The following is a 26,966-nucleotide window of genomic DNA, read 5'->3' on the forward strand; positions in this document are numbered from 1 at the left end:
AAACGCATTTTTTACGGCGTAAATAGCGAAAAACTTATTCATCATGATTCTTTTGCATACATTTTGAATTTTGACGCAACCCTGAGCGAGATGACTTCACATCACGCTCGTTTTTTGTACGGAGCGGTTTCACTAGCGGTGCACCGTGCTACTATTAATTTTGCAAGTTCTAAGTTTTAGGGTAAGTAAATAAAATAAACAATATAAAGGAAAAAAACGAAATAAACGAAATAAACGAAATAAACGAAATAAACGAAATAAACGAAATAAACGAAATAAACGAAATAAACGAAATAAACGAAATAAACGAAATAAACTAAATAAACGAAATAAACGAAATAAACGAAATAAACGAAATAAACGAAATAAACGAAATAAACGAAATAAACGAAATAAACGAAATAAACGAAATAAACGAAATAAACGAAATAAACGAAATAAACGAAATAAACGAAATAAACGAAATAAACGAAATAAACGAAATAAACGAAATAAACGAAATAAACGAAATAAACGAAATAAACGAAATAAACGAAATAAACGAAATAAACGAAATAAACGAAATAAACGAAATAAACGAAATAAACGAAATAAACGAAATAAACTAAATAAACTAAATAGATCTTGGTGTGACCTTTGATGAGCGCCTGAGCTTTCACGAGCATATTTGTACACTCACGGATAGTTCTTTTAGGAGACTAGGCTTTGTGATCCGCAATGTCAAGGACTTCTGGGACATTGGGGCCATAGAGATGATTTACAGCGCATTGGTCAGAAGTAAGCTTGAGGCTTCGTCATTTTTCTGGCACCCGTACGAGTCCACTTACGCCTTACTTCTGGAGAAGATCCAAAAGGCATTCCTAAGATTCTTATTCAAAAAAAGATTTGGTTATTATCCTTTTATGTATCCAACGAAATATTTACTCGGATGCCTCGGATATAATTCCCTAGAAGTAAGGCGCAACAATAAATTGATGACCAATGCTTGTCGCATACTGCGTGGGGAGTCCGACTGCCCGGAGCTCGAGTTTTACGGCTGTATGTCCCGGACTTGCCAAAAATCACTTTGAGGCCGCGAGCGCGTCCACTGCTGGCAGTGCCGGCGGCGCGCACGGTGTCGCATAGGAATTCGCCGTTCTATCGTGGGCTGACGCTGCTCAATGGGCTCCTGACATCGGCACCTGAATGTGACTTGTTTGCTTGGAGATGGGCGACTATGTGCCGTGAATGTCTAAAGTTCTGCGAGTTGATGGATGACAGGCTATCCAGCATTTATGTTTAATGTATCCTTATATATTTCATGTGTTTGTATACTGTGTGTGTTGCAATGTTTAATTTCTCGGTGTATTGGCGTGTCTGTAGTAATGCCGTGTAAATATATTGTTAATAAATAAATAAATAAACAATTCACGAAACTTACCAACATAAAGGGTTTCGTCAATGAATATTGGCGTACAGTATCCCATGTAGGCAATCGACCAAACCTCTGAAATCCAAAAAAACCGGCTAAAGGGGATGACTGATTACCAATTCGCCGGACGGTAGCAGCCATGGTATAATAATATACTCCGCCTGGTACTCCATTCCCGTCTTTTCTAGATCACCTAACTGACACAAGCCTACGTCATCATGCGACAGCGCTATATGATAATATGCGATAGCGCTATATATAGCGGCCATGTTATTGTGACGTAGGCCTGTGTCACTCTGGGAATAGAAGACCATGTTTTATTAGACTATGGTAGCAGCCTGTGGACGGTAAACGCAAAATTTGACAGCTGCGAACAACTGACGGGCTGATATCGTCCGGCGAACTGGTAATCTGTGGGCCCCTTAAGTGCGAGTCGGACTCGCGGACGAAGGGTTCCGTACGCAAAAAACGACAAAAAAAATGAAGTTTGTTAATTTGTTTGTAAGTTGAATGATCGCGAAAAAAAAATTTTCACCTCAGCCGCTCGAACAAGGGTACTTTGCTTCTTAAAAACAGTGAGCAAAATGCGATTTTGCTCACTGAGTGAGACAAAATGACATTCAAGTGGCCTTTATAGTCAAATGTCATTTCAACATGCGGGGTCTAATACAAGTTCGATATACTTGGGTTCTATTATCTCTGTCCCTCTAGGTATGTTCTCACTGCTTAGGGTGAAAAGTTTTGTGTACTACACGAGATCAAAGTTATTTACATCTCGTGCGCCTTTGAATCCCTTACTACGCTCAAGATTCTAAATTAGATTCACTCGCTACGCTCGTGAATCTATTATAGAATCTTTCGCTTGCACGGGACTCAAAATAAGCACTCGAAGCACTCATATCAAACTTTGATCTCTTGTTGTACAAATAACTATTGGCTATTTCATACATTTTGGCTAGTCCATTCTCTATGGGAGGGTATTTCTTTTTTGCGAGATCGCGGTTGGTCCCTAGTATTAGTTGCTCAGTATAATCCCAAAACCTACTTATCTGGCAACGGGAATGCAGTTATTTTTAGCCACCGTGTATAGTTAAAGAGCGTAATAATTTCTTCTTCTTTTAAGTCGGACCCACACTGCCGACGATCGTGACTCCGCTTGCTAATTTTTCCTATGGCCGCTCTCCACTTCTCCCGGTCGGTTGCTTTGTAGAAAGCGTTGCCTAGTGTGATGTCTATCTGGGCGGATATTTGGTCACACCATCTCGTTGGACTTGGTCCTCTAGCGTCGCGTCGCGTAATAATTAGAAATGCAACGGATAGTTATTTGGCCGGATTCCGGATACCGGATGTTCGGCCTGACCATCGACCGAATATTCGGTATCCGGCCGCCGAATATTCGGCCGACGGAACTATAAAATATAATAATATTTCGGTTTTTCAGGTGCGCAGTGTGCAGGTTTTAACCTGTTTCGTAGTGAACGTTCGCGCGGACTCTTTTTCTAGGTTCGAAATGAGTGCACGTGCAAGTGAGAGGAATGTTTAAATTGATTTAGAATAATAAACAAGTACGATTATGACCGTGACTGTTTCTTAAGTCCAATTTGGTTACTCCGAAATCAAGCCAAATGACTATCCGGCAGCCGGCCGGATAGTAGAACACTATCCGGTATCCGGCCGGATATTAAAATAATGGCCGGATAGGCCGGATACCGGATAGTACCAAATATCCTTAGTAATCATTTACTTACCGTCAAATCTGGCGACACAATTGTGGAATTCCAAAGCGCAGTAGTCAACGAAGCTATGGTATTGGTAGTCTATGGTGCGAGCGCAGATCGCACCTGTCCTATAAATAGAAAAGATTGACTTTAATAAAAAAACGGCCAAGTGCGAGTCGGACTCGCATTCTAAGGGTTCCGTACATTAATAAATAAATAAATATTATTACAAAAATTGACTAAGTCCCACGGTAAGCTCAATAAGGCTTGTGTTGTGGCTACTTAGGCAACGATATATATAATATATACATATTTATAAATACTTAAATACATAGAAAACACCCATGACTCAGGAACAAATATCTGTGTTCATCACACAAATTAATGGCCTTAACGGAATTTGAACCCAGGACCATCGGCTTCACAGGCAGGGTCACTACCCACTAGGCCAGACCGGTCGTCGAAAATTAAACAATTTTTAACAAGCTTTTATTAGGTCGACCTGTATGTAACTAACTATGTAATGGAATCTAAGGTAACTAATTTAACCATCTTCCAAGGATCGTAGCGTCATGAAAATTTGCAGCTGTATGTAGTTCTGATGACAATACAATAATATGGTACTGTCGAACTGATCTGATGATGGAGACAGGAGGTGGCCATAGGAACTCTGTGATGAAACAACGCAACCTAATTGTGTTAGGGGTTTTTAGAATTGTCTCGATGAGTATTAGTTGTCTGTCGTAAGAAAAGTACAGTCAGCGATAAAACCTTGTACCGAAACTGAATTTTTTGCCAAAAATTTATTAACAATATATTTTTTATGTGTAACGTTAGTCAGTCTTTAAAAAACCCGTGGGGATCGGATCAAAAACTAAGTACCTAATTAAGTTTGACTCACGCTTTCACACACATTTCTAATAGGTTTTCCTGTCATTTATAATAGGTAAAAGCTATTTTGTGTATTTTTTGACCCAGTAGTTTCGGACCTCAGGGGGAATGGTCATTTTTTGCATATTTTCTTGAATAACTTTTAAACTGTTTATTTTAAAATTATATAAAAAAATATTTGACATTCTCATAATGAGCTCATTCATTACATAATTATGTAACACAATATAGTAATGAAAAACTTGTTTTTTAATTTTCTCATTTACCCCCCAAAAGTGGCCCCCATGTTTAAAATTCATTTGTTTACGTTACATGTCTTTGGGTCACAAACTTACACATGTGTACTAAATTTTAACTTAATTGGTCTAGTAGTTTCGAAAAAATAAGCTGTGTCAGACGGACAGATAGACAGACAGACTGACAGACAGACGCACGAGTGATCCTATAAGGGTTCTGTTTTTTCGTTTTGAGGTACGGAACCCTAAAAAGTATTGGTTACCTATCACAATACAGTCTCTACCCCTTTACGGGAAAAATATTTTGCAAAACTCATGAAAAATGCATGTGAACCGTTTTCATTTGTTATAAAATACACGTAAAAATGATTAAAAAAATCCAACGACCCTTCATCATAAAAAAAAATCCCATGCACGAAAGTGACGTTCAGGAATTATCTGTAAATGCACGAACGTGCAAATTCTTTTGGATTTGTAAAATAATATGCAAAAAACGCAACATTTTACACAATAATACACTAGTATAATAATAAGTCTTTAATTTTACATAATTATAGATTATGATTGAAAAGAATAATCAACAATTATAAAGTAATCTCAATTCAATTACCTACATCATAATTATGGAAATCCTTGAAAAAGTTCTCATAAAATATTGATTCATTCACAAGTTAAAGACTTGTGTTTAATATAGTTTATAACTAATTCTGGATGTAGTGAGGCCACACATCTGATCACAGCTGATCAGCTGACAAATAGATAAATTATAATTCTTTTTCACGCTTCAATAATAATTGGCATTCCAATGTAACTCGAGACGACACAATAAAATACAATTAATATTAATATGATTCATTGCGATTTTCCACATGATTGAACTCAAACAAAGGATGTAACTTGTATATAAGGCCAACAGTTTACCAATAAAGCGTTCATTATTTATCCGACTATTGTGGTGATACATTCTACGCTCCCTCATCATATTTCATGGCGACCTTGCCAGGGATAACCACTGTGATTGGACTGATCACCCAAAAATGGTGGAAATTCTTAAGAAACCCAATAATATGCCTGAGTTAAGTTTTAGCACACGCGACTATTACAAGACACTAGAACAACCCGACTACATTACCAGTCAAAATAATGAAATCGTTTATTCGCCATCCTTACTGACATTGTGTCTCAGGCCTAACGCTCAATCGCGTACGGAACGAGCTTTCCTCGCGAGGGAGTTAGGTTCATTTTGCGAGACGCAACAGATAAAAGAAGTATGCATATTACATAACACTGACACCGCAATTATTATCAAGGAGCTAGCACAATATATGCATACGCAAAATACAGGGTCCGGACCCCGATTATGTATTATAAAAGGTGTCAGAAAAATAAATAATAAGGATGACAGGCGTGTCATAATAAACGATTTCCATATATTACCTACGAGCGGCCATGCAGGCATAAGTAGAATGACAAACAACATTAAACGTTATTATTATTGGCCGGGAATGGATAACGATATCCTCCAGTTCGTAAAGCGTTGTGATAAATGTCAAACTCAAAAATTTCACAAATATATAAAACAACCCTTATGCATTACTTCCACGGCAAAATCCGCGTTTGATAAAATATATTTGGATTTGGTAGGGCCTTTAACTAAGGATTCTAATGGATACAGTGACATTTTAACATTACAATGTGAGCTTACCAAGTACATAGAGGCATACCCGATTCCAAATAAGGAGACAGACACGGTTGCGCGAGCTTTTGTAAATAACTTCATATTACGCTATGGTATTCCGCGCGAAATTGCGACAGATCGAGGAAGTGAATTTATTTCATCAACCATGCAGGGTGTTTGTAAAATTTTAAGTATCAACCAATTGCAATCAACCGCTTACCATCACGAAAGCCTTGGTTCCTTAGAAAATTCACATAAATCATTAGGAGCATTCCTTAGAATACAAACGGACAATCAGGCTCACGAGTGGTCGGAGTGGTTGCAATATTGGTGTTTCTCTTATAATACGACGATACATTCGTCAACTAAATATACACCATACGAATTGGTGTTTGGTAAATTATGTCAATGACCAAATAATATTTTAGGGCAAATAGACCCAATTTATAATTTTAACTCTTATCCCATAGAACTTAAGTATAGATTACAAAAATCCCAAGAGGATGCTAGAAATAATTTAATTAAGTCAAAGTTATCAAGAAAAACTAATTATGATGTAAAAACCAATCCCATAAAATATAGAATAGGAGATTAAGTATTAGTGAAAAAGGAAAATAGAGATAAAATGGACCCAGTGTATACGGGACCATATACAGTAATTCAAGATCAAGGTGAAAATGTTAAAATATTAGTTTCAGGAAAAGAATATCTTGTGCATAAAAAACGAACAAAACCCTACCATGTATAAATAAAACAACATAATTAATAATAGGACAGCTCCACCTGAATGTAAGAAAGTGAATAAATAAATCCAAGAAAACAATGTAACAGAAAACCTAACATCTGAGCACATACCACCATCCTAATAAGGAACCATAAGTAAAAGAGTGTCCTATGACGCATAACATATAAACATCATACTAACCGTGTAGGTAAAAATAAACACATGTTAGTGCAACAATGCATTCAATAACTTAAAAATGTAATGTTAAAAATAAGTATATAAACAAATCATGTATCCAGATAGCATTAAGATTTTTATTATATTCCGATACCCCAAGACATAGAGTTATATATTTGACAGAGGGAATGTCACTTAAGACAAACTGTGACACTGCAATGGCGGACGGTTTGAAAGTGTGCGTGTAGACGAGTGATACCATGTTACACAAATTCTCCCCTAATGGTGAAACAATTATTTTCAATATCGTCCTTTTTTTTGAAATATTAAAATAGGACAGTTTTACGTTAGACAATAAAAAAGTGTGTACCTAACTGATTTTATAGGTCTTGAAAATGCGCATTGTTGCACAATTACTTTGTGCAAATATTATTTTCAATACCTAATGATATTTAACTTGTAACATATCTGGTTAAAACAAAAAATAAATATAAGGTAAATGTACTAGTGCTCGACATGTTAATGCCCAATAGATGACACCTTGCTGTCACCTCTATTGACAATGACTTCAGTTTCAAGATGACATGTACTGGACTGGGACCGCGTCGAGCACCATGAGTACCTTACATAACAAATAAACGTTAACTATCAAACATTATTCATGTAAATGTCTTTAATCTCCTTATTATCGGGAAATTCCCATACCGACCTAGTTTGAAATGCAAAATCAATAATTTAGCTATTTACCTAAATATCCTAAATGATCTCTTATATACATAATGATTTAATAAGAAGGGCATCAATTACCCTACTTTCGGGAAATTACCCTATTCAACTTACTGGTCACACTCTTGTTTCGCATTTATTAACAATGAAATATGGAGATTTTATGTACTATACCGTGACAATTGATAAAATTAGCTACGAAAAGTTATTCCGTCAATTTTTTTCTTTCGATCGGTACAATTCTTGCAGGATTTAACTACGCATGCCGGCATATTTTACATTTTTCTTGGACAAATTTACTTCACTGACGTTTCGATCCGTCTGACGGCAAATTGGTGGATGAGGGCATTGAGATAACTGTCAATGTGTGTGTGTCACGCGTAAATACTAGGAAATTGGTGGATGATGGAATCACAGTTTTTGTCTTAGCAAAACTACGTCCGTAGTATTCTAGGTCCATGCCCCAAGATATAATTTTAAGAACCAATGTATACCATAGAATTAAGTACATAATATACTTGTAAACCAAAAATAGTTCTGTAAATGTACTATTTTTGTCTCAAAAAAAAAGGAGAGAGTTGTAGTGAGGCCACACATCTGATCACAGCTGATCAGCTGACAAATAGATAAATTATAATTCTTTTTCACGCTTCAATAATAATTGGCATTCCAATGTAACTCGAGACGACACAATAAAATACAATTAATATTAATATGATTCATTGCGATTTTCCACATGATTGAACTCAAACAAAGGATGTAACTAGTATATAAGGCCAACAGTTTACCAATAAAGCGTTCATTATTTACCCGACTATTGTGGTGATACATTCTACGCTCCCTCATCATATTTCATGGAGCTGTAACATCAACGTTTTGATTGAATCGTTTTCTCTCATGTCTTCACAACCCTAATATTGATTGTGCCTGAACACTTGAACAGTTAGAAGTCGGGGAACATAATATACTGTCTTTTCACTTAACTAGAATATTACTGAATCTGTCATCATCAGCCGACTCTCTCCACGTCACATAGCATTGTCCTCGTTGAATGTCAAACTCGATTTGTCAGGAATTCGATTCACCATTACTTTACCCGTGCTGTGTTATCTGCTATTGTTGAGTTTTACAGCAAGTAATATAGTTGTAAAGAAACTATGGAATACACTTCGAGAAAAGATTGAGTATAGACCAACAGCTGGACCTAACCCCAGTGACATAATATCACAGCCAAACTTGGTTTTAGCTTCCCGGCAGAATTTTTTAACTCTACTGGACGGGTTTTATACACCACAACCAGACGTAGCAAAGCTATAACATCGTCTGATTCTTGGCTTTCATAGCGGCAAACAATTCCAAAAGCAAATAAGGGGAATAAGGTAGTCGTGAAATTTTTCAATATTTGATACCTATATCACCATAACACAAAATTCAAAGGATTTGTGTGGCTCCTAATAGACGTCTTAAAAATACAAACCTAAGAAATGGAATATATTATAAAATGATCAAACATATATGCTATCTATTGTGATTTTATGTTTTGCGCAAAAGCCGGATACGCACAAACTTGCAAATAGTTATGACAATTGATTAACGGGCTACGGCCGAACCCACATATTCGTGCACTTATTTTTTACGAGCGTGTAGTTTTCCCTAAATAACATATTTTTACTCTAATTTGTGCTAAGGTAAGTACCCCTATTAACGAGGGGGTTAAGCAAGTTTTCCAAAAAGAGCCAAAAATTAAGCATAAACCGGCGGTGTATGAACCAAGACATATTTTTTTATGTTAGTTTGTTAATTACAGTTTATATTATTTTAGTTTCTAGCCTTGTCTTAGAAACTTATAAAGGAAAAAATAATTATCAAAACTAACATGTCGAAATCGCCTATTACCGTGGTAATGGACCACTGTTACCCAAATACCGCGGATGTGGGTTCCTTTTTACGAGGGTGGATAACCCGTCACATTTTTAGTTCCATAATTATGATAAATAATATTTATTTGACAATAATGAATAAAAAATGGTATAGGTATTCAGTACAGTACGCTTTTCATATTATAAGACTTAAAATGAATTTAAATTAAAAATAGTTGGTTCCTTTAACGCTAATAACATCGTGGGTTACCCTTTACGAGCAAGTGTGATGCTGTCGAAATTCTTGTTTAATTTATTACCTCTCTACGTTAAATAAATAGGTACTTAATTATTTCAACCGGACATTGAGGGCAAGTTGCGCCAAAAAGTTTAAGCTATCACAATTCTATTCTACACAATATAAATATACAAGATCTGTGTAAGTTAATGTTGTATGTTTGTGTGTCTATTTTGTTATTAAAATAACATAAAATTTATTTTTCTACTCCAGCACGTCTATATAATCCTATATGATTCCTTTGTCTATAATATGATCACAATAGCCAAGTGTTGTATAAAAAAAATGCTAACTTCTAGGCAAAGATCTAAAAACCAATATTTACTTTGACTTTATTTATAATTACATATATCCTTTTATGTTTGCTGCCTTTGAAACAATATTGTGTGCAACGGTACCTACATTAAAGTTTTGGGTCTGTATTAGGTTCTCATACAGCTTATTACCGAGTGATGTCTTTTCTAACCATCGTTAAACGGTTCAATTCAAATAATTTAAAAACGCATTTACGACTAATAAAAATAAATAGTTATCTCGTATTTTTTTAATACAATCAATATAGATGATTCCAAATATTACAAAACAATGGTTAAAATTAACTTTATATCCATACTTCTGTTTTTATATGAATACTTGAACGAGTTTCTCATATAAGGGTTTCTAAGAAAACGTCTGAGAAGGTGTCTAAAATTGTAACCGAAATTAAGAGTTCTTGCATAGATTTCATACCACGTTAATAGCTCTTTAGCTTTATAGGTGGTTAAATATTTCAATAACATCAAAAGTCAAGGAAATGTGCATTTATATATGAATATAAGATCGCTCGAATCTAAAATACCGTTTCCGTTATTACCGAGGTATACCTCGAAATTAGGTGTCACTCAAAGAAAATGGAACCTAACACCGATGTTTTTAATTTCCTATTTTTTTCCTATTGGCGAGCAAATATCGCAAATAAAGTATTTGGGAATCATAAAGATAATAACTAAGAATCAATCTCAAGTCTTAGTCTTTTCATAATATTTACCATTATTACGCTAATCACTAAATAGAATACTCGTTTACTTACTTGAGGTGTTGCGTGTTAGTATGGAGCAACCAAATCTTGCGCTCCTTATGCGCTAGTTTACGATTTTCGACTTTTTTGCGTGATGTTTTCTTAGTAGTGTTATACTTATTCGACAGTCAAAAGATAAGGCTTTATTTCTGTGTTCTTAGATTCAAAGAAAGTTAATAAGCTTTCTTATTAAACGCTATTTTATACATACCGCGGTAATGAATGCCAATTTTAATGGGGTCGTTAATAGGGGTACTTACCTTAAATAAACTCAGTTAACTCTTTTACTGTAATAATTAAGTATTAAATAGCAACCTTGATAAAATTATACGAAATTATGAACTTACGTGTGTCACTACTCACACCAAAATACGCCACCATCTTCAATACTGTCTTGCGACCGACTGATGCGATTGACCTACGGTATTTAGTACTCAAACGTGTCGCTAATATCTGCAGTTTTGATCGGAATAGGTTTGAGCTCGAAAAAACGATCTGCTTGCGGACAGGATTTTATAAAAGTAGTTTGCAGGATTATATCGAACCGGTCGGAAAGGGCTACGGGATGTTTGGTACGGATCAAAACGGTATCTGAATGATGTCAGTTAGGCCTTCAGCACACGAGGCATAGGCGTGAGCGTGGCGTGAACGTCACGTGAGCGTGGCGTGATTAGATTAGATTAGATGATTAGATGATTTATTTCATGAAAGACAATTACATAATAAGTTTGCATTGATGTCAAAAATATAAAGATTTCTATCATGATCGTCAAAGTAAAGTAAAATAATAACAATAATAATGAAATAATATTATGGCTCCAATAAGGATTGTCAACACAATTAGAATAAAAGTGAGTAGGTAAATACTTACAAATGAGCGTCGCGTAAGCGTGGCGTGTAACGAGAGGTGGAGAGTTCAGCCGGCGTATAATGGATGGCTTTATCCATCTTTATCCACGTGATAAAATAACTGTCACTTTTTAACACCGTGGGATAGAAAGTGACGGACACCGTTTTATCACGCTGTCACGTAGACAAGAACTTCAACTTCAATTTAAACATTTATTCAGCAAATAGGCCACAAGGGCACTTTTACACGTCAACATTGAATTTACATACTTACAAGCAAAAATAATAACAATACATTAACAATTTTATAAAATACAACTAACTGCAACTACCAATGCAAACTAACTTAATTAACGTATTATAATTACTTACAGATGTATATGGACTTTTAATGTCGAATTACATAAAAAAAAACTACTTAATAATAATTTAAAAAAATACAGATACAAGACGACCGAACGATGAACGACCATCATACCCGTACTGGGCACCAAGCGTCGCGTAAAGCCCGCTCCACAATCTTGCGCGAAGCCGCGAACGCGAGTGTGGAGTCGATTCTTCACGCTTACGCCTGTCGTAATGACGACAAATGTAGATCTCATACGCTACGCTACGACTACGCTTCGTGTGCCGACTTGTTTGAACTTGTTCGTGCTCGTAGCGCTCTCGTTCTACGCGCGTATTACGCCACGCTTACGCTACGCTCACGCCTACGCCTCGTGTGCTGAGGGCCTTAGTTATCATGCGCGCGTGCGTCTCACTCGCGCTTATAAAATACGGAAAATTCGCGAATGATAACCGACTGACATCATTTATAATTATATCGTTCGAATTGGCCCGATAGTTTAGTTGTAGGTACTGACCTGTGTGCCTTCATACAACGGAATCTAATGTAATCACATCGCTCGTTGGTCTTGTTCCAGTATATTCGCGGCGGCGTGGTAGTAGGCTTCAGGTGCCTGAAATACAATTATTATTAGTTAACATTCAGTGCCAGTCGAGCATGCTGCCGTATTCGAACTTCAAGATATTCACAAGAGACGACACGTAGGTACTAGATCCATTCTAGATACGTTATAGTTTAGATATCAACTAGTTCTCTTTTGCTGCGCAATTCGGGCAACCAATGTCACTTTTACGTTAGATAGAGTATTAAGATATCTATTAGATGTGAATTGGATCTCTAAGTCATATCCTGTGGAAATCGTTCAAGAGTATCTCCAGAATTGCGCAAATGTCAAATTTTATTTAGGGTAGATCTTAAACATATCGTTATCGTATCTTGGTGATGTCTAAAAGATATCTAATAGATGTCTATTTCAAAATCCGAATCGGGCCCATAGCCGATGACACAGGAAAAACCGTATGTAGCGAAAAGCACCTACGAACAGAAAACCCGCTTAGCGGGTCGCTGGCAGTAAATGTTAAGAGCCCATCAACGTGCACACTAGCGCCACTGCTAAATAATCGTGATCAGTTAAATTTAACAAAAGGTATCAAAAAAGGGGGCCGCTACGTACTGTATTTTGTATTTAAGTACCTTTTGAATACATCAAACTAGTTTTTATGTTGCTGGATTCGTCAATCTACGCGTCCAAAGTTAAAATGGCCGTTTTTGTTTTGAGTTCCTAGATCGACGAAACCAGCAACATAAAAACTAGTTTGATGTATTCAAAAAGTACTTAAATACACAATACAGTATGTAGCGGCCCTCTTTTATTAATATCTTTCGTTAAATTTGAATAATCACGATTATTTAGCAGGGGCGCTAGTGTGCACGTTGATGGGCTCTTAAGATAAAAGTGGACGATCGTCCCGAAACACCCCTTCTATATACACGTAGTTCCTATTTTCCTCTCTGGATAATTATATTATTGCAAATATTCCGACACAATTTGATGTGTCCAACTGTCCACCCACAAGATGGACAGACGACCTTGTTAAGGCCGCCGGAGGACGCTGGATGCGGGTCGCTTCCAACCGGTACGAATGGAGGTCCAAGGGGGAGGCCTATGTTCAGCAATGGACGTCTTATGGCTGAGATGATGATTATGATGATGTATCCCCCTATTACGTTTGATTTTTTTTACGAATTTTTAACTATTATATTATAGTTAGGAGCATAGCAAAATCGTATAATTTGTTTTACGCTCCTAACTCTTTAAATAATAATAAAATAATCGGAAAAAGTCAAACGAAGAGGTATAGCTATGGTCAATATATATGAAATTGTTTTAAAATATAGCCTAGGTAGGTATTTATTTATATATAGATAGAGAGATAAAACATTTATTCGCTTGCCACAATACACTCATGCTGACAAAAAATAGAAACAATAACAATACCAAAATAAAAGTAAAATAAGTTTATGGCAAAAATTTCATTTTTGGTACAAGCTTTTATCGCTGACTGTACTTTTCTTTCCACAGGCAACTAATACTCATCGAGAAAATTCTAAAAACCCCAACACAATTAAGTTTCGTTGTTTTATCACATAGTTCCTATGGCCACCTAATAACATCAAATCTCTCCAAACGCCCTCTACGTGTTGGATCTATATCCTCACGCACGCCTTATAAATGACTGCGCTCGAAAGACCCGAGAGTTTCAAAACGGGGATACACATAATAATAAAAAAAAGTAACTTGCCTTGCCTATATATAGGTGCCCAAGGAGGAAAAAGGGGACTACGTTTGTATGGAAAAGCGGTTAAATTTCCACTATCCTCTTAACCATTTCGAGCGACATTTCTATACTCTAGTTTGCCTAGGAGCGATATTAGGATTTACAACTTGTTTCAGATTTGATATTGCTCTAAGGCCCACTTGCACCATTCTACTAACCCGGGGATAACCGGTTAAACCTGGAGTTGCCATGGTTACTAGTACAATTTGACATTAGGTTATTAGATTGATTGATTAACTTAACGCTTAACCCCGCGTTAGTCGGATGGTGCAAGTGGGCTCTAAAACGAAATTAATATGTCGGCGGCCTCTATTGTTTCCCAAATAGTTTTAAGTCATAATGTATTGTTTGTCCGAATTTTCGTTAGTCATAATTGGTTTTGCTCAGAAACGCGTAACTTTTCTGAGCAAAACCAAAAGGATTGCCATAAAACAAACCTAACCTAACCTAACCTATCTATAGAATAACCTTACGAAAATCCAGAAAAGTTAACGGTTTCAGTTTTATGACTAACGATAATATGACAAACAATATATTATGACTTAAAACTTTATGGGAAACAAAGGGACCCCGTCGGGGGTTGATCGTAAAATCAGGCCGATCATGAATATCCTAGGCATATCGTGAAACGTGAAATTGTCTCGTTCCTTGAGTCGACGGGGCCCCGAGTAGTTATTTCTGGACAGTTTGCCCTCCGGGCATCTGAAGCAACCTAACGAACCTATCCTACCTATCTACTCGTATATTAGTGTGAGCGAAGTGTATAGAAAGTAAGATCTATACGCAGACGTTAGCGAATGAAAATGAAAAATATTTATTTTGTAACTTATAATATAATTAAACTTTTCACATCCGTGCTATACGTCTACCATCAGTTTTGACATTGACATATACGCTCACGTCTACGTAACTTACTTTCTATGCATCTCGCTCGTACTGGCATATGCGAGCAATAGTGCAAGCGAGATGTACAGAAAGTAAATTACGTAGACGTGAGCGTTATGTCAATGTTAAAACTGATGGTAGAGGCTCTGATGGCTGTTTTTAAGTAGGTAATAGAGAATACTTGTAGTAAAAACGGCTCGATTCGGAAAATGAATTAGATTTCTAAGACTTCAACAAGTTACGATACGGATAATGGGGTTGGCAACTGTCAAAGGTTTGCCTAAGATGGCGCCATCATAGCTTGCCCCTTTTTCTATGAGATTTGGCTTAAAGAGCTGGCATCCAGGGTATTAAAAAAACAAAAATTTTACACAATTCTAGGGATTGACGGGGCAAGCTATGATGGCGCCATCTGCTAAAAACTTCCACCGGCCAACCCCATTTAAAGATATTTGTAAGATAGATATGTCAAATTTGACGTTTCCGCGATTCTGGAGGTCCTCTTGAACGATTTCGACAAGTTATGACTTGAGATATCCAAGTCACATCTATTCGATATCTAATGTAGATCTAGTTGATCTCTAAATCGTCTCAAGATCTTGTGATTATCTCGAAATCCGAATAGGCCTGACACTCTTTTTTTTTGGGCAGTCGTGTAAAAAGCACTAAACCGTGAATAATGTAATACCTTTAAACGAGCAATTCTTGTTTGCATAAAGGTAGGTACCTATATTTCAGGGATCTTGGAAACGGCTCTAACGATTTCGATGAAATTTGCTATTTAGCGGTTTTCAGGGTTGAAAAAGCGATCTAGCTAGGTCTTATCTCTTATAACAACGCGTATTTTTGAGTTTTTAGGTATATGTTTTCCTAGCATAGCTCGGTCTCCCAGATTTGTCAGTAATTTGACACTGCTAAGGCAGTCGTGTGGTAAAGCTAGTGGTGTAAAAGTTTACTTATTTTTGAGCCGTCTTACAGATGCAGGGATATCATTCCAGCATTGGTATAAACTAATTTAGAGTCCTTCTACTAGATCACAACGTACCTTCATTACCGACCACCGCGTCAGATAAGGTACTGTGGCAAATAATAAAAAGCGGCCAAGTGTGAGTCGGACTCGCCCATGAAGGGTTCCGTAGCAGCAAGTAACATAATAAAATTGCGGTTTACGATTTATGACGTATTTAAAAAAACTACTTAGTAGATCTCGTTCAAACCAATTTTCGGTGGACGTTTGCATGGTAATGTACATCATATATTTTTTTTAGTTTTATCATTCTCTTATTTTAGAAGTTACAGGGGGGGGGGGGACACATTTTACCACTTTGGAAGTGTCTCTCGCGCAAACTATTCAGTTTAGAAAAAAATATATATTAGAAAACTGAATAATTATCATATTTGAAGACCTATCCAGATACCCACACTTAGGGTTTGACGGAAAAAACATTTTTGAGTTTCAGTTCTAAGTATGGGGAACCTCCAAATTTTATTGTTTTTTTTTTCTATTTTCGTGTGAAAATCTTAATGCGGTTCTCAGAATACATCTACTTACCAAGTTTTAACATCAGTATAGTTCTTATAGTTTCGGAAAAAAGTGACTGTGATATACGGACGGACAGACAGATATCAGACATACATGACGAATCCATAAGGGTTCCGTTTTTTGCCATTTGGCTACGGAACCCTAAAAAGTACACAACTTACCATAACTCTTCGGGATTTAATATGTGCCATGGCCTGTCTGGGTCAATACTTTTTCGCCTGAAAGCCTTATTTTTGATTAACTGTGCAGACAAAAAGGTGGACGTTACAAACATTTAATAAATAAAATAAATAAATATTATAGGACAATTTTACACAGATCGACCTAGGCCCACAGTAAGCTTAATAAGGCTGGTGTTGTGGGTACTAGACGACGATATACAGGGTGGAAAGGCACGACGATCCTTTCCGGAAATGGGAGATAGTTTAGCCTAAGCTCTATATTTTCTCCATAGAAACTATGTTAATATGGGCAACCGTTTCTAAATTATGACCTCTTAAACATCCACGCAAAAAACTACTTTGTTCTAACCCTAACAGGTGACAGGGTCAATGAACTTACTTGTAAACAATCAGTATTCGACAGGAAATTATGCTAATTTGTTGCCATCTAACCATTTTTAGGTCTGCTTACAGCACGGTAAGAATCATTGCAGGATTTTCGCTTTCTTAGTGGTTCCACTTGTTCAATACTTGAATGAAATAGTTATGTTATTCCTTAATATTAATAATACTAACCACAACATTGTTTACAACGACAGTTCAAATGGTGACATTGACAACCACTCAAAAGTACGCAATCGTCTTATAAATATCTCTGGTTTCCTTGACTGATAAAAAGGTTTTAGTTTCTTAACACGTTTCACAAAATTATTTTCGAATAATTGGAAACTATTTAAAATAATAAAAAATTACATGTAGGTTGTGTTAGTTGCACCAAATGAACTTGCAAAAATGAAATACTAAGAATAAATCAAGAATAAATACTTCTTCAATACCAAACTAACAAACCTTCTTGCGTGGTAGGAAATAGACAAGACGTCTGATGTTTGAAATTAAATTTTCATTGAACTATACTTATTGAATGTCATATTCTTCAAATAAAAATGTTAGATGCTCGTGGCTATTTAAATTTGTGGGGCTGTGTAAAAGATATGGTGTACCAAACCAAACGGAATGTGAAACTGCGGACGAAATGAGACAAAGGCTAATTGGTGCTTTCTGCGGAGGATAAATGACGAAGAGCATACACTATATCGCATGTGCATAGACATACTCGGGTACGGGCTGCGGCGGCGTTGTAATACACGGAGGTACATTTGAACACCGTATGTGAAAAGAAGATAGTATTAAATATTGGAAAAAAGTAATTATCTAAGAAAGTAATAAAATTGTTTGTAATATTTTTGCATGCATTTGATTTATTTGACATTTATGCGTCATTCATACATCATTGCGATACTGTCAACGATCGGAAAAAAGTGTAAAGTCCCGAGCTTTCCCGACGGAGATCCTTAATCTAGCCGTCATGTGCACATGCTATAGGGTTATCACCACAGTTAAAAAGTAGTATTTTTGCAATTTTTATTTTTTACTCAATTAACGATTCTTACCATTACCAATAGTCTCTGTATCACTTAAACGACCTAATACTTCCGGGAAGGATCGTCGTGCCTTTCCACCCTGTATATAAATATAATATATATAAATACTTATACACATAGAAAACATCCATAACTCAGGAACAAATATTTGTGATGAACACACAAATTAATGCCCTTACCAGGATTCGAACCCGGGACCTCCTGCTTCATAGGCAGGGTCACTACCGACTAGGCTAGGAGGCCGTTAATAACTGTGAAACTTCATTTTGGCAACCATGCCACAGAATAAATAATAGTACTAGGTACAGAAGGTTCACTCTCTAACAAAACGCGTCTATAACGAGACATATAAGCGCGAGCAGTAGGCCAAGCACATGATTGGCGCGACAGTATCTCGCGGCGAGATACTCGTACACTACCCGTCTTTTTCTAACTATGTTAACAAAAGAGGAACGGGTAGTCTATCTCGCCGCGAGATACTGTCGCGCCAATCATGTGCTAGTACGGAGTTTAGTCGTTTGGCACACGCATACTAGGTCAAAACAAAATTTTTGACCCGCAGTTCCAAAGAAAAATCTCTTAGGAGGGGAGTCCTGAGTATTTTTTTTTATGCAATTTTTTTTAGAAAACTTTCGTGTGTGGTATCATACATAGTCTTCTCTTCCCAGAGTGACACAGGCCTACGTCACAATAACATGGCCGCTATATATAGCGCTGTCGCATGATGACGTAGGCTTGTGTCAGTTAGGTGACCTAGAAAAGACGGGAAGAGAGTACCAGGCGGAGTACATTATTATACCATGGTATCATAATGAAAAGATCGAGGATGGAGGGTAGAACTACCCTAACAGGTACTACGGGGTCCGCGTATTTGGCCTGTTTTAATAGTGAAAAAGTGAAAAGAATTTCTCCTGAGACATTTTAACGTTTGTAGTTTTATTGCCGGACTGTGCACAAGTGTTTCCTTATCAATATTCGGCAATCTGGTGCCGTAAAATGGAATCTTTGGATTTGACGTAGCATTGTATACATTTGCAACAAGTTATCCACAGTGAATGTGCAAGATCTGCGATATGGCGGCGCGGAAATAGTGACAAGTCCGGCGGGAGCCCTAACATTGACAGATTAATGTGTTTGTGCGGGGTAATATAATAATCATTACGAAGATTGATTCGATCAATATAAAAACTTGTTTACCCTGCGTACCATTCCTGCACATACACCGCCATCTAGGAGTTTATGGTCGAACTAACGAGCTGTCACCTCACACTGGATCTTTTCCTGCCTCCTGCCTGCGCAGGAGCACGTAACGACGCGCCATCTGCAGTTTTGTAAGGGAGCTGTCGAGCACTTACGGTTTGGTTCATAGTCTAATAAAACATGATCTTCTCTTCCCAGAGTGACACAAGCCTACGTCACAATAACATCGCCACTTTGTATAGCGCTATTGCATACTATTATATAGCGCTGTCGCATGATGACGTAGGCTTGTGTCAGTCACGTGGTCGGAAGACAGTACCAGACGGAGTATATTATTATACCATGTTGTGACCCCGATTCCTTGGTTAACAGTGTGGGCGATGCGATGGTACATGGTTTTGTAAAAGAAATAGCATGGAAAGTATAACACTTTATTTTTTACCTAGTTTCAAGAGTATTTGAATGATGACACCTACAATATTATTATTTTTGGTATTGATGGCAACTTGTGAACGTAAGTACCTGCCTATTAATAACATTCTGTACCATTTTATGTAGGTTCGTATATACTATATATGTCGTTATCTATGAAAAGGGACCTATTGTCGATGGCGCATACGCCATTATTAACGATGCCTTGCCGTAAGGTCCCTTTTCATATATAATGCCCCATATATTTATAGATATAGACAAAAATATCTATTAGTATTAGAGAATAAAAAAACTGGTTAAAATGTTGCTAAAACATTTAAACTCCTCGTACAGCTTACAGTTTAATTTTTTGCTCGTATGGCATAATCAGATATTAAAAATAAATATGGCCTAATCAGAATCTACATTTCTGATTCTGATTGATAAAACTATTGTATATTACGAAAATTAGATACCTATATGAAATATAAAAAAAATACAAACAGTTAATTTAAATTTTGTATACAACTTTAATATTTCTGAATTTCATACAATACATCGTGCTTTATATCGATATCGACTTATAAAATATGTGTCCTCGCACTATTGAGACGTCAGCACATAATTTCTCCCGTGAAACCGGGCTTTGTACATATAGTTGCCTCCAGAAACTCGCGAACTATATTGACAAGTCAATGTGCACAAATGATACCACAGTTTGGCCAGTGCTGTTCATATCGATATTTTCAAAAAAGTTTGTATAAGAGAATATCGCAAGAATTCATCGCTAGGGGCGCTACTGTTGCGCGATCAGTTAAAATGTTTCTTTAAGTAATTTGTTAACTTATTTTACAAATGTTACTTGGTATTTCGAAAATTGTGCAATTTTATAGTACCTATTGGATATTGGATAAACATATTGTAATTACAAAATATTTTTCACCTCAGCAGCTCGAACAAGAGTACTTTGCTTCTTAAAAACAGTGAGCAAAATGCGATTTTGCTCACAGTGTCATTTGTCTCACTCAGTGAGCAAAATCGCATTTTGCTCACTGGGTGAGACAAATTGAGTGAGCAAAATCGCATTTTGCTCACAGAGTGAGACAAAATGTCATTCAAGTGACCTTTATTGTCAAATGTCATTTCAACATGCAGGGTCTAATACAAGTTCGATATACTTGGGTTCTATTATCTCTGTCCCTCTAGGTATGTTATCACTGCTTAGGGTGAAAAATTTTGTGTACTACACGAGATCAAAGTTATTTACATCTCGTGCGTATTTGAATCCCTTACTACGCTCAAGACTCTAAATTAGATTCACTCGCTACGCTCGTGAATCTATTATAGAATCTTTCGCTTGCACGGGACTCAAAATAAGCACTCGAAGAAATATCAAACTTTGATCTCTTGTTGTACAAATAACTATTATTTTGTTTTATTTGTTAGTAAAACTTACAGCTAGAGTAACAAGTTGGTGATAACATAGAGTTGACCAAGAAAAGTTGCAGTGTGTGTTATTTTAAACGTCAATTGAATTTCTATAAAATTATGACGTATAAATAACACTTGCACTGCGTGGGCTATCAAAATCGCTGCAGAGTTTTCTTGGTCTAACTCTAGAAACAGTGATTTTGGCTCAAAATACAAATAAGGCCAGCCCAGACGGGAAAATATTTCGTACAATGTGATTAATTTCTCAAGAAGCGCTGGTGGCCTAGTAGTAAGAGCGTGTGACTTTCAATCCGGAGGTCGCGGGTTCAAACCCCGGCTCGTACCAATGAGTTTTTCGGAACTTAGTACGAAATATCATTTGATATTTACCAGTCGCTTTTCGGTGAAGGAAAACATCGTGAGAAAACCGGACTAAAGCTACTGTTACACATGCTGATTTCTAGCACGAAAGCATGCCACTATTGAGCAATTGCTACTTAGTAGCATGTGTGTCGAAACATTGCTAATAATGAGCATGCTCGTTTTGCGTTTGCTCAAAAATCAACGGTCGTGCGATTTTTGGGCATGCTACCTGCAGCGCGGGTGGAGGGGGGCGTGCTTTTAGCGCGTGTGAACAGGTTTGCTTATTGAGCATGCTAGTATCGATCAGTGTATATTGCTTCACATACTTCAGGTAGAAATATCGATATAGTAGATCTTCCAACCCTGTAAAGTGCTTCCAATGTATGTAAAGAATCTCCAGTTGCTAAATATCTTAATGTCACTTCCAACTTCACTTTAGCTGGGATAGCATTTCGCATGTGTGTATCTTGTTTCTGTATAGCGTTTGCAACTTGAGATAGTAAAAAGTCAAATTGATGCGGTAGCATCCGCAAATAGTTTTTATAACCCGCAGCATCTTCTTCTCGCATTTCTGTAAGCAATTGAGCAATTGCACCAAAGTCCTGTCTTCTAGATATCCAATCACGGACCCAAATCTTTCTCTTTCTTTTCTTTTTTTGCCGAGCTGATATAAGTTTCTGGATGCATTGCATCGCCAGCAAAAGGATGATCTTATTCAGCTCCATACGGATAGCTGTTTGATTGTCCATAGCTTTGTTTGAACTGACAGAGAGCGAGAGAGCACGCTATAAAATATCATGTGTATTTGGAGTGTTTGCTTTGAGTATGCTTATTCAGGAGCATACTTAAAACTAGCATGCGTATTGCTAGCAAATGTAAACTGCTCATAAGCATGCTCGTATTGAGCATACTCAATAGCACGCTTTTTAGCATGCTATTTTAGAGCATGTGTAACAGTACCTTAATCCAGTATCCCAATAATGTCTAGTTTACCCTCTGGGTTGGAAGGTCAGATGGCAGTCGCATTCGTAAAAATTGAATCACCAATTTTAGATTTATGGCGACAACCGAGCTCTTGAAATAAACAACTTGCCCCCAAACCTGTCAATTTCGCATCCGCACCTCCTGATTTGATCGGTAACGTCACAATCTTACAATCGAATCAAGCACTTTTCTCGTCACATTCATATAAATAGAAATCGTTTGTGCCCCTAAATAATTGGGTAGTAGGTGTGCAATATCTTACTTATCGATACCTATATTTGTTTTCATTTTAAAAAATGGGTGAAATGTAATGATGTAGCATATTTTAGAGACTCCTCAAAAAGCCCTTTCGTATAATACCACACACGATAGGTTTCAGAAAAAAAAAATCATATACAAAAAGAAAATACTCGGCACAGTCCCAAGGCAATTTTTTTAAAGAAATTTTGTCTTCACCTATGCGTGTGCCATATGGCTAAACTGTACATCGATTTGCGGTTTTTCTTTGAAATTGGGCTCGTACAGCTTCCACTACCTGTTCATTATCAGATTTCCTGTAGCCACTCAGTCCGCATTCAGGTCCTGATACCGGTGGGCAAGTTGCTTGATGAAACACTGAAGACAGATGAGAAACAAGTCAATTATTAACTGAAATAAATGTCATATACTAAGAAAAAGTGACCAAGGCCTCCAGTACCTCAGGCTGGAATCGAACCAGCGTCCTCTGCTATCGCGGCAGGTGCCTAAATCAATTATTATAGGACAACCCATTTACTCTGAGTTGCTCAAAGGTTGACTGGAAGAGATCCCTAATGGGGATAAGTTCGCCGTTGTATATTATATATATTTTGTTGCAGTGTAATTTAACCTGTCTTACCTATGTACAAAGCCCGGTTTCACGGGAGAAATTATGTGCTGACGTCTCAATAGTGCGAGGACACATATTTTATAAGGTGATGTCGATATAAAGCATGATGTATTGTACAACCGTTATGAAATTCAGAAATATTAAAGTTGTATACAAAATTTAAATTAACAGTTTGTATTTTTTAAATATTTCATATATCTAATTTTCGTAATATACAATAGTTTTATCAATACATTTCTGATTCTGATTATGCCATACGAGCAATAAATTCAACTATAAGCTGTACGAGGAGTTTAAATGTTTTAACCATTATAACCAGTGTTTTTATTCTCTAATATAGATATTTTTGTCTATATCTATAAATATATGGGACATTGTATATGAAAAGGGACCTTATTGTCGATGGCGCTTACGACGCACAGCATCGCCCGGCATTGCATTTATATCGGAGCATCGTTAATAATGGCGTACGCGCCATCGACAATAAGTTCCCTTTTCATAGATAACGACATTATATAGTATACAGGGTGTTTGGTCCATCGTTTGCCAAATTAAAACGGCGGATAAGTGGGGTAGTTTGCTATCTAATCACGCCCATTAAATTTTTTTTTCTTTGCATTTTTTTTTTTTTTGAAAAATCTTCAGGACCGACTCGTTTAAACTTAAATTAAAAAAAAGTAAGTGGTGGAGACATGCAACGTTTATTGCGTCGTGATGTCTAACGTTAAACGGCTTTATCAAAGTCAAAATTACTGACATTTAACCTGTAGTTTTTTTTTTTATTAACCCTCAAATGTTTTACAACATGAAAAAATTTACACCAAGGTCAACTTTGATTTTCAATTAAAAACAAACAAAACGAGACCACGTTCTTGAAATGACTTTACAAAATTCTGTGTTCTGTCCTCTTTCTAATGATGTACAATAATCCCAAAAAAACCTTTCAAAAACTTCATTTTTTGTAACGGACGCAACAGAAAACCGACATGCAGATTTAATTATTAACAAGCAGAAACGTCTGCGAACGATGCTATTCCTCGTTCCTCGCGTTATCCCGGCATTTTTGCCACGACTCATGGGAGCCTGGGGTCCGCTTGACAACTAATCCCAAGAATTGACGTAGGCACTAGTTTTTACGAAAGCGACTGCCATCTGACCTTCCAACCCAGAGGGGAAACTAGGCCTAATTGGCATTAGTCCGGTTTCCTCACGATGTTTTCCTTCACCGAAAAGCAACTGGTAAATATCAAATGATATTTCGTACGTAAGTTCCGAAAAATTCATTGGTACGAGCCGGGATTTGAACGCGCGACCTCTGGATTGAAAGTTGCACGCTCTTACCGCTAGGCCACCAGCGCTTATTGCCAGCTGCGAACGATGCTATTAAGCTTAGAATAAAATTAAAAGTAGAATAATTAATGTCTTGGGTGAGACTTGAACTCACGGCCTTTGGATCGATACTCCAGAGGCAGTGTGTGGCAGAGCCATCTGTGCAACCAAGACCTCATCCATAGCCAGCCAATCTTTCCACCATAACACCGACACGCAGGTTAAGAAAAAAAACTCTTTAAATTTCCAACTTTTCTATTTAATTAACATTTTCTCATTACCTTAAATTGATCTTCGTTGAGAATGCATGCGTAGCATCTGTTTCTTATCTCCACTGTAGTCGTTCGCAATCAAATTTCTATTTTGATAACGACGAATGCCGCCAATATCCGTTGGGACAAATCTTCTCGCGATTCTACCTCCGTTCCTTTGCCCCCGTTCCCAGATGTAAAAGTCCAACGGAGTTAAGTTAGGGAAGCGTGGAGGCCATGGAAAAGGGCAGCCTCTGGCAATCCACGAATTTGGGAAAGCGTTGTCAAGGTGCTCCCTGATCGTCCAGTGCGCAGTGTTTTGTAAAAATGTGCACTTCACTACATTCTAGTACAAGTTATTAAGGAGTATCGATCCGTGAGTTCAAGTCTCACCCAAGACATTAATTATTCCACTTTTAATTTTATTCTAAGCTTAATAGCATCGTTCGCAGACGTTTCTGCTTGTTAATAATTAAATCTGCATGTCGGTTTCCTGTTGCGTCCGTTACAAAAAATCAGGAAAAAATGATTTTTTTTTTGAGATTATTGTACGTCATTAGAAAGAGGACAGAACACAGAATTTAGTAAAGTGATTTCAAGAACGTGGTCTCGTTTTGTTTTTTTTTATTGAAAATCAAAGTTGACCTTGGTGTAAATTTTTACATGCTGTAAAACATTTGAGGGTTAATAAAAAAAAACTACAGGTTAAATGTTGTAATTTACAGTAATTTTGACTTTGATAAAGCCGTTCAACGTTAGACATCACGACGCAATAAACGTTGCATCTCTCCACCACTTACTTTTTTTTTAATTTAAGTTTAAACGAGTCGGCCCTGAAGATTTTCCAAAAAAAAAAGGCAAAAAAAATACTCGTGGGCCCAAAAGTTTTTTAAAGGGCGTGATTAGATAGCAAACTACCCCGCTTATCCGCCGTTTTAATTTGGCAAACGATGGACCAAACACCCTGCATAAGTACCTACATCAAATGGTACAGAATGTTATGAATAGGCAGGTACTTACGTTCACAAGTTGCCACCAATACCAAAAATAATAGTATTGGGGGTGACATCTTCCAAATACTCTTGAAACTAGGTAAAAAATAAACGTTATAATTTACATGCTATTTCTTTTACAAAACCATGTACCATCACCCACACTGTTAACTGTCCATCGGTGGACCTTACGCCTTTTGTAATAAGGTCGACCGATCTACAATGTTGCTGTTTGTACTTTGTACTGTTTTGTAAAAGAAATAGCATTTAAAAAACAATAAACACTTTATATGTAACACAAGTTACACAAAAAACTAAATAGTGTATGGTGGAAAGATTTGCTGGCTATGGATGAGGTCTTGGTGGCTCAGATGGCAGAGCGCTGGAGTATCGATCCAGAGGCCGTGAGTTCAAGTCTCAGCCAAGACAGTAATTTTTCCACTTTTAAATTTATTCTAAGCTTAAGTTACACAACTTACTTGAAACGAAGTAGGTAAAAAATAAAGTTTTTGTTGTACATTTTTATTATAAATTCCACGATTTATAATTGAAGAAATCTTACGAGCAATATCAGAATGCATTCAATCACAAACACAATTATGATTTTATTACTAAAGTTAATTTACGTGCAGTTTTCTTAAAACAATGTTTGTAAATATTATTTTCTGAAAAAGTAATCGAAAATGCACTTAAACAAAGCACTTTGTTAAAATAACTTTTGATTCTGACTTCTGACTGAGAAATCCCATTAACACACAGGCCTATTCGGCTTTCGAGATAAACACAAGATCTTGAGA

General features: G+C 36.8%; 1 protein-coding gene across 1 annotated transcript in view; it reads right to left on the reverse strand.

Moving 5' to 3' along the window:
• The window catches only part of LOC134801043 (uncharacterized), a 47,415-nt gene extending 20,662 nt beyond the window's left edge, over nt 1-26,753 (reverse strand). Inside the window, exons 1-7 of the mRNA XM_063773568.1 lie at nt 26,649-26,753; nt 26,198-26,265; nt 23,265-23,344; nt 16,899-16,978; nt 12,488-12,583; nt 3,160-3,257; nt 1,421-1,486 (exon numbers count right to left, since the gene is read on the reverse strand). Coding sequence (XP_063629638.1) covers nt 1,421-1,486; nt 3,160-3,257; nt 12,488-12,583; nt 16,899-16,978; nt 23,265-23,344; nt 26,198-26,265; nt 26,649-26,689 — 529 coding nt within the window. The 5' untranslated portion in view covers nt 26,690-26,753. The remainder of the gene's footprint in view (nt 1-1,420; nt 1,487-3,159; nt 3,258-12,487; nt 12,584-16,898; nt 16,979-23,264; nt 23,345-26,197; nt 26,266-26,648) is intronic.
• Nucleotides 26,754-26,966: the final 213 nt, after the last annotated feature.

Source organism: Cydia splendana, chromosome 21 (assembly GCF_910591565.1).
Source record: "Cydia splendana chromosome 21, ilCydSple1.2, whole genome shotgun sequence".
NCBI lineage: Eukaryota > Metazoa > Arthropoda > Insecta > Lepidoptera > Tortricidae > Cydia > Cydia splendana.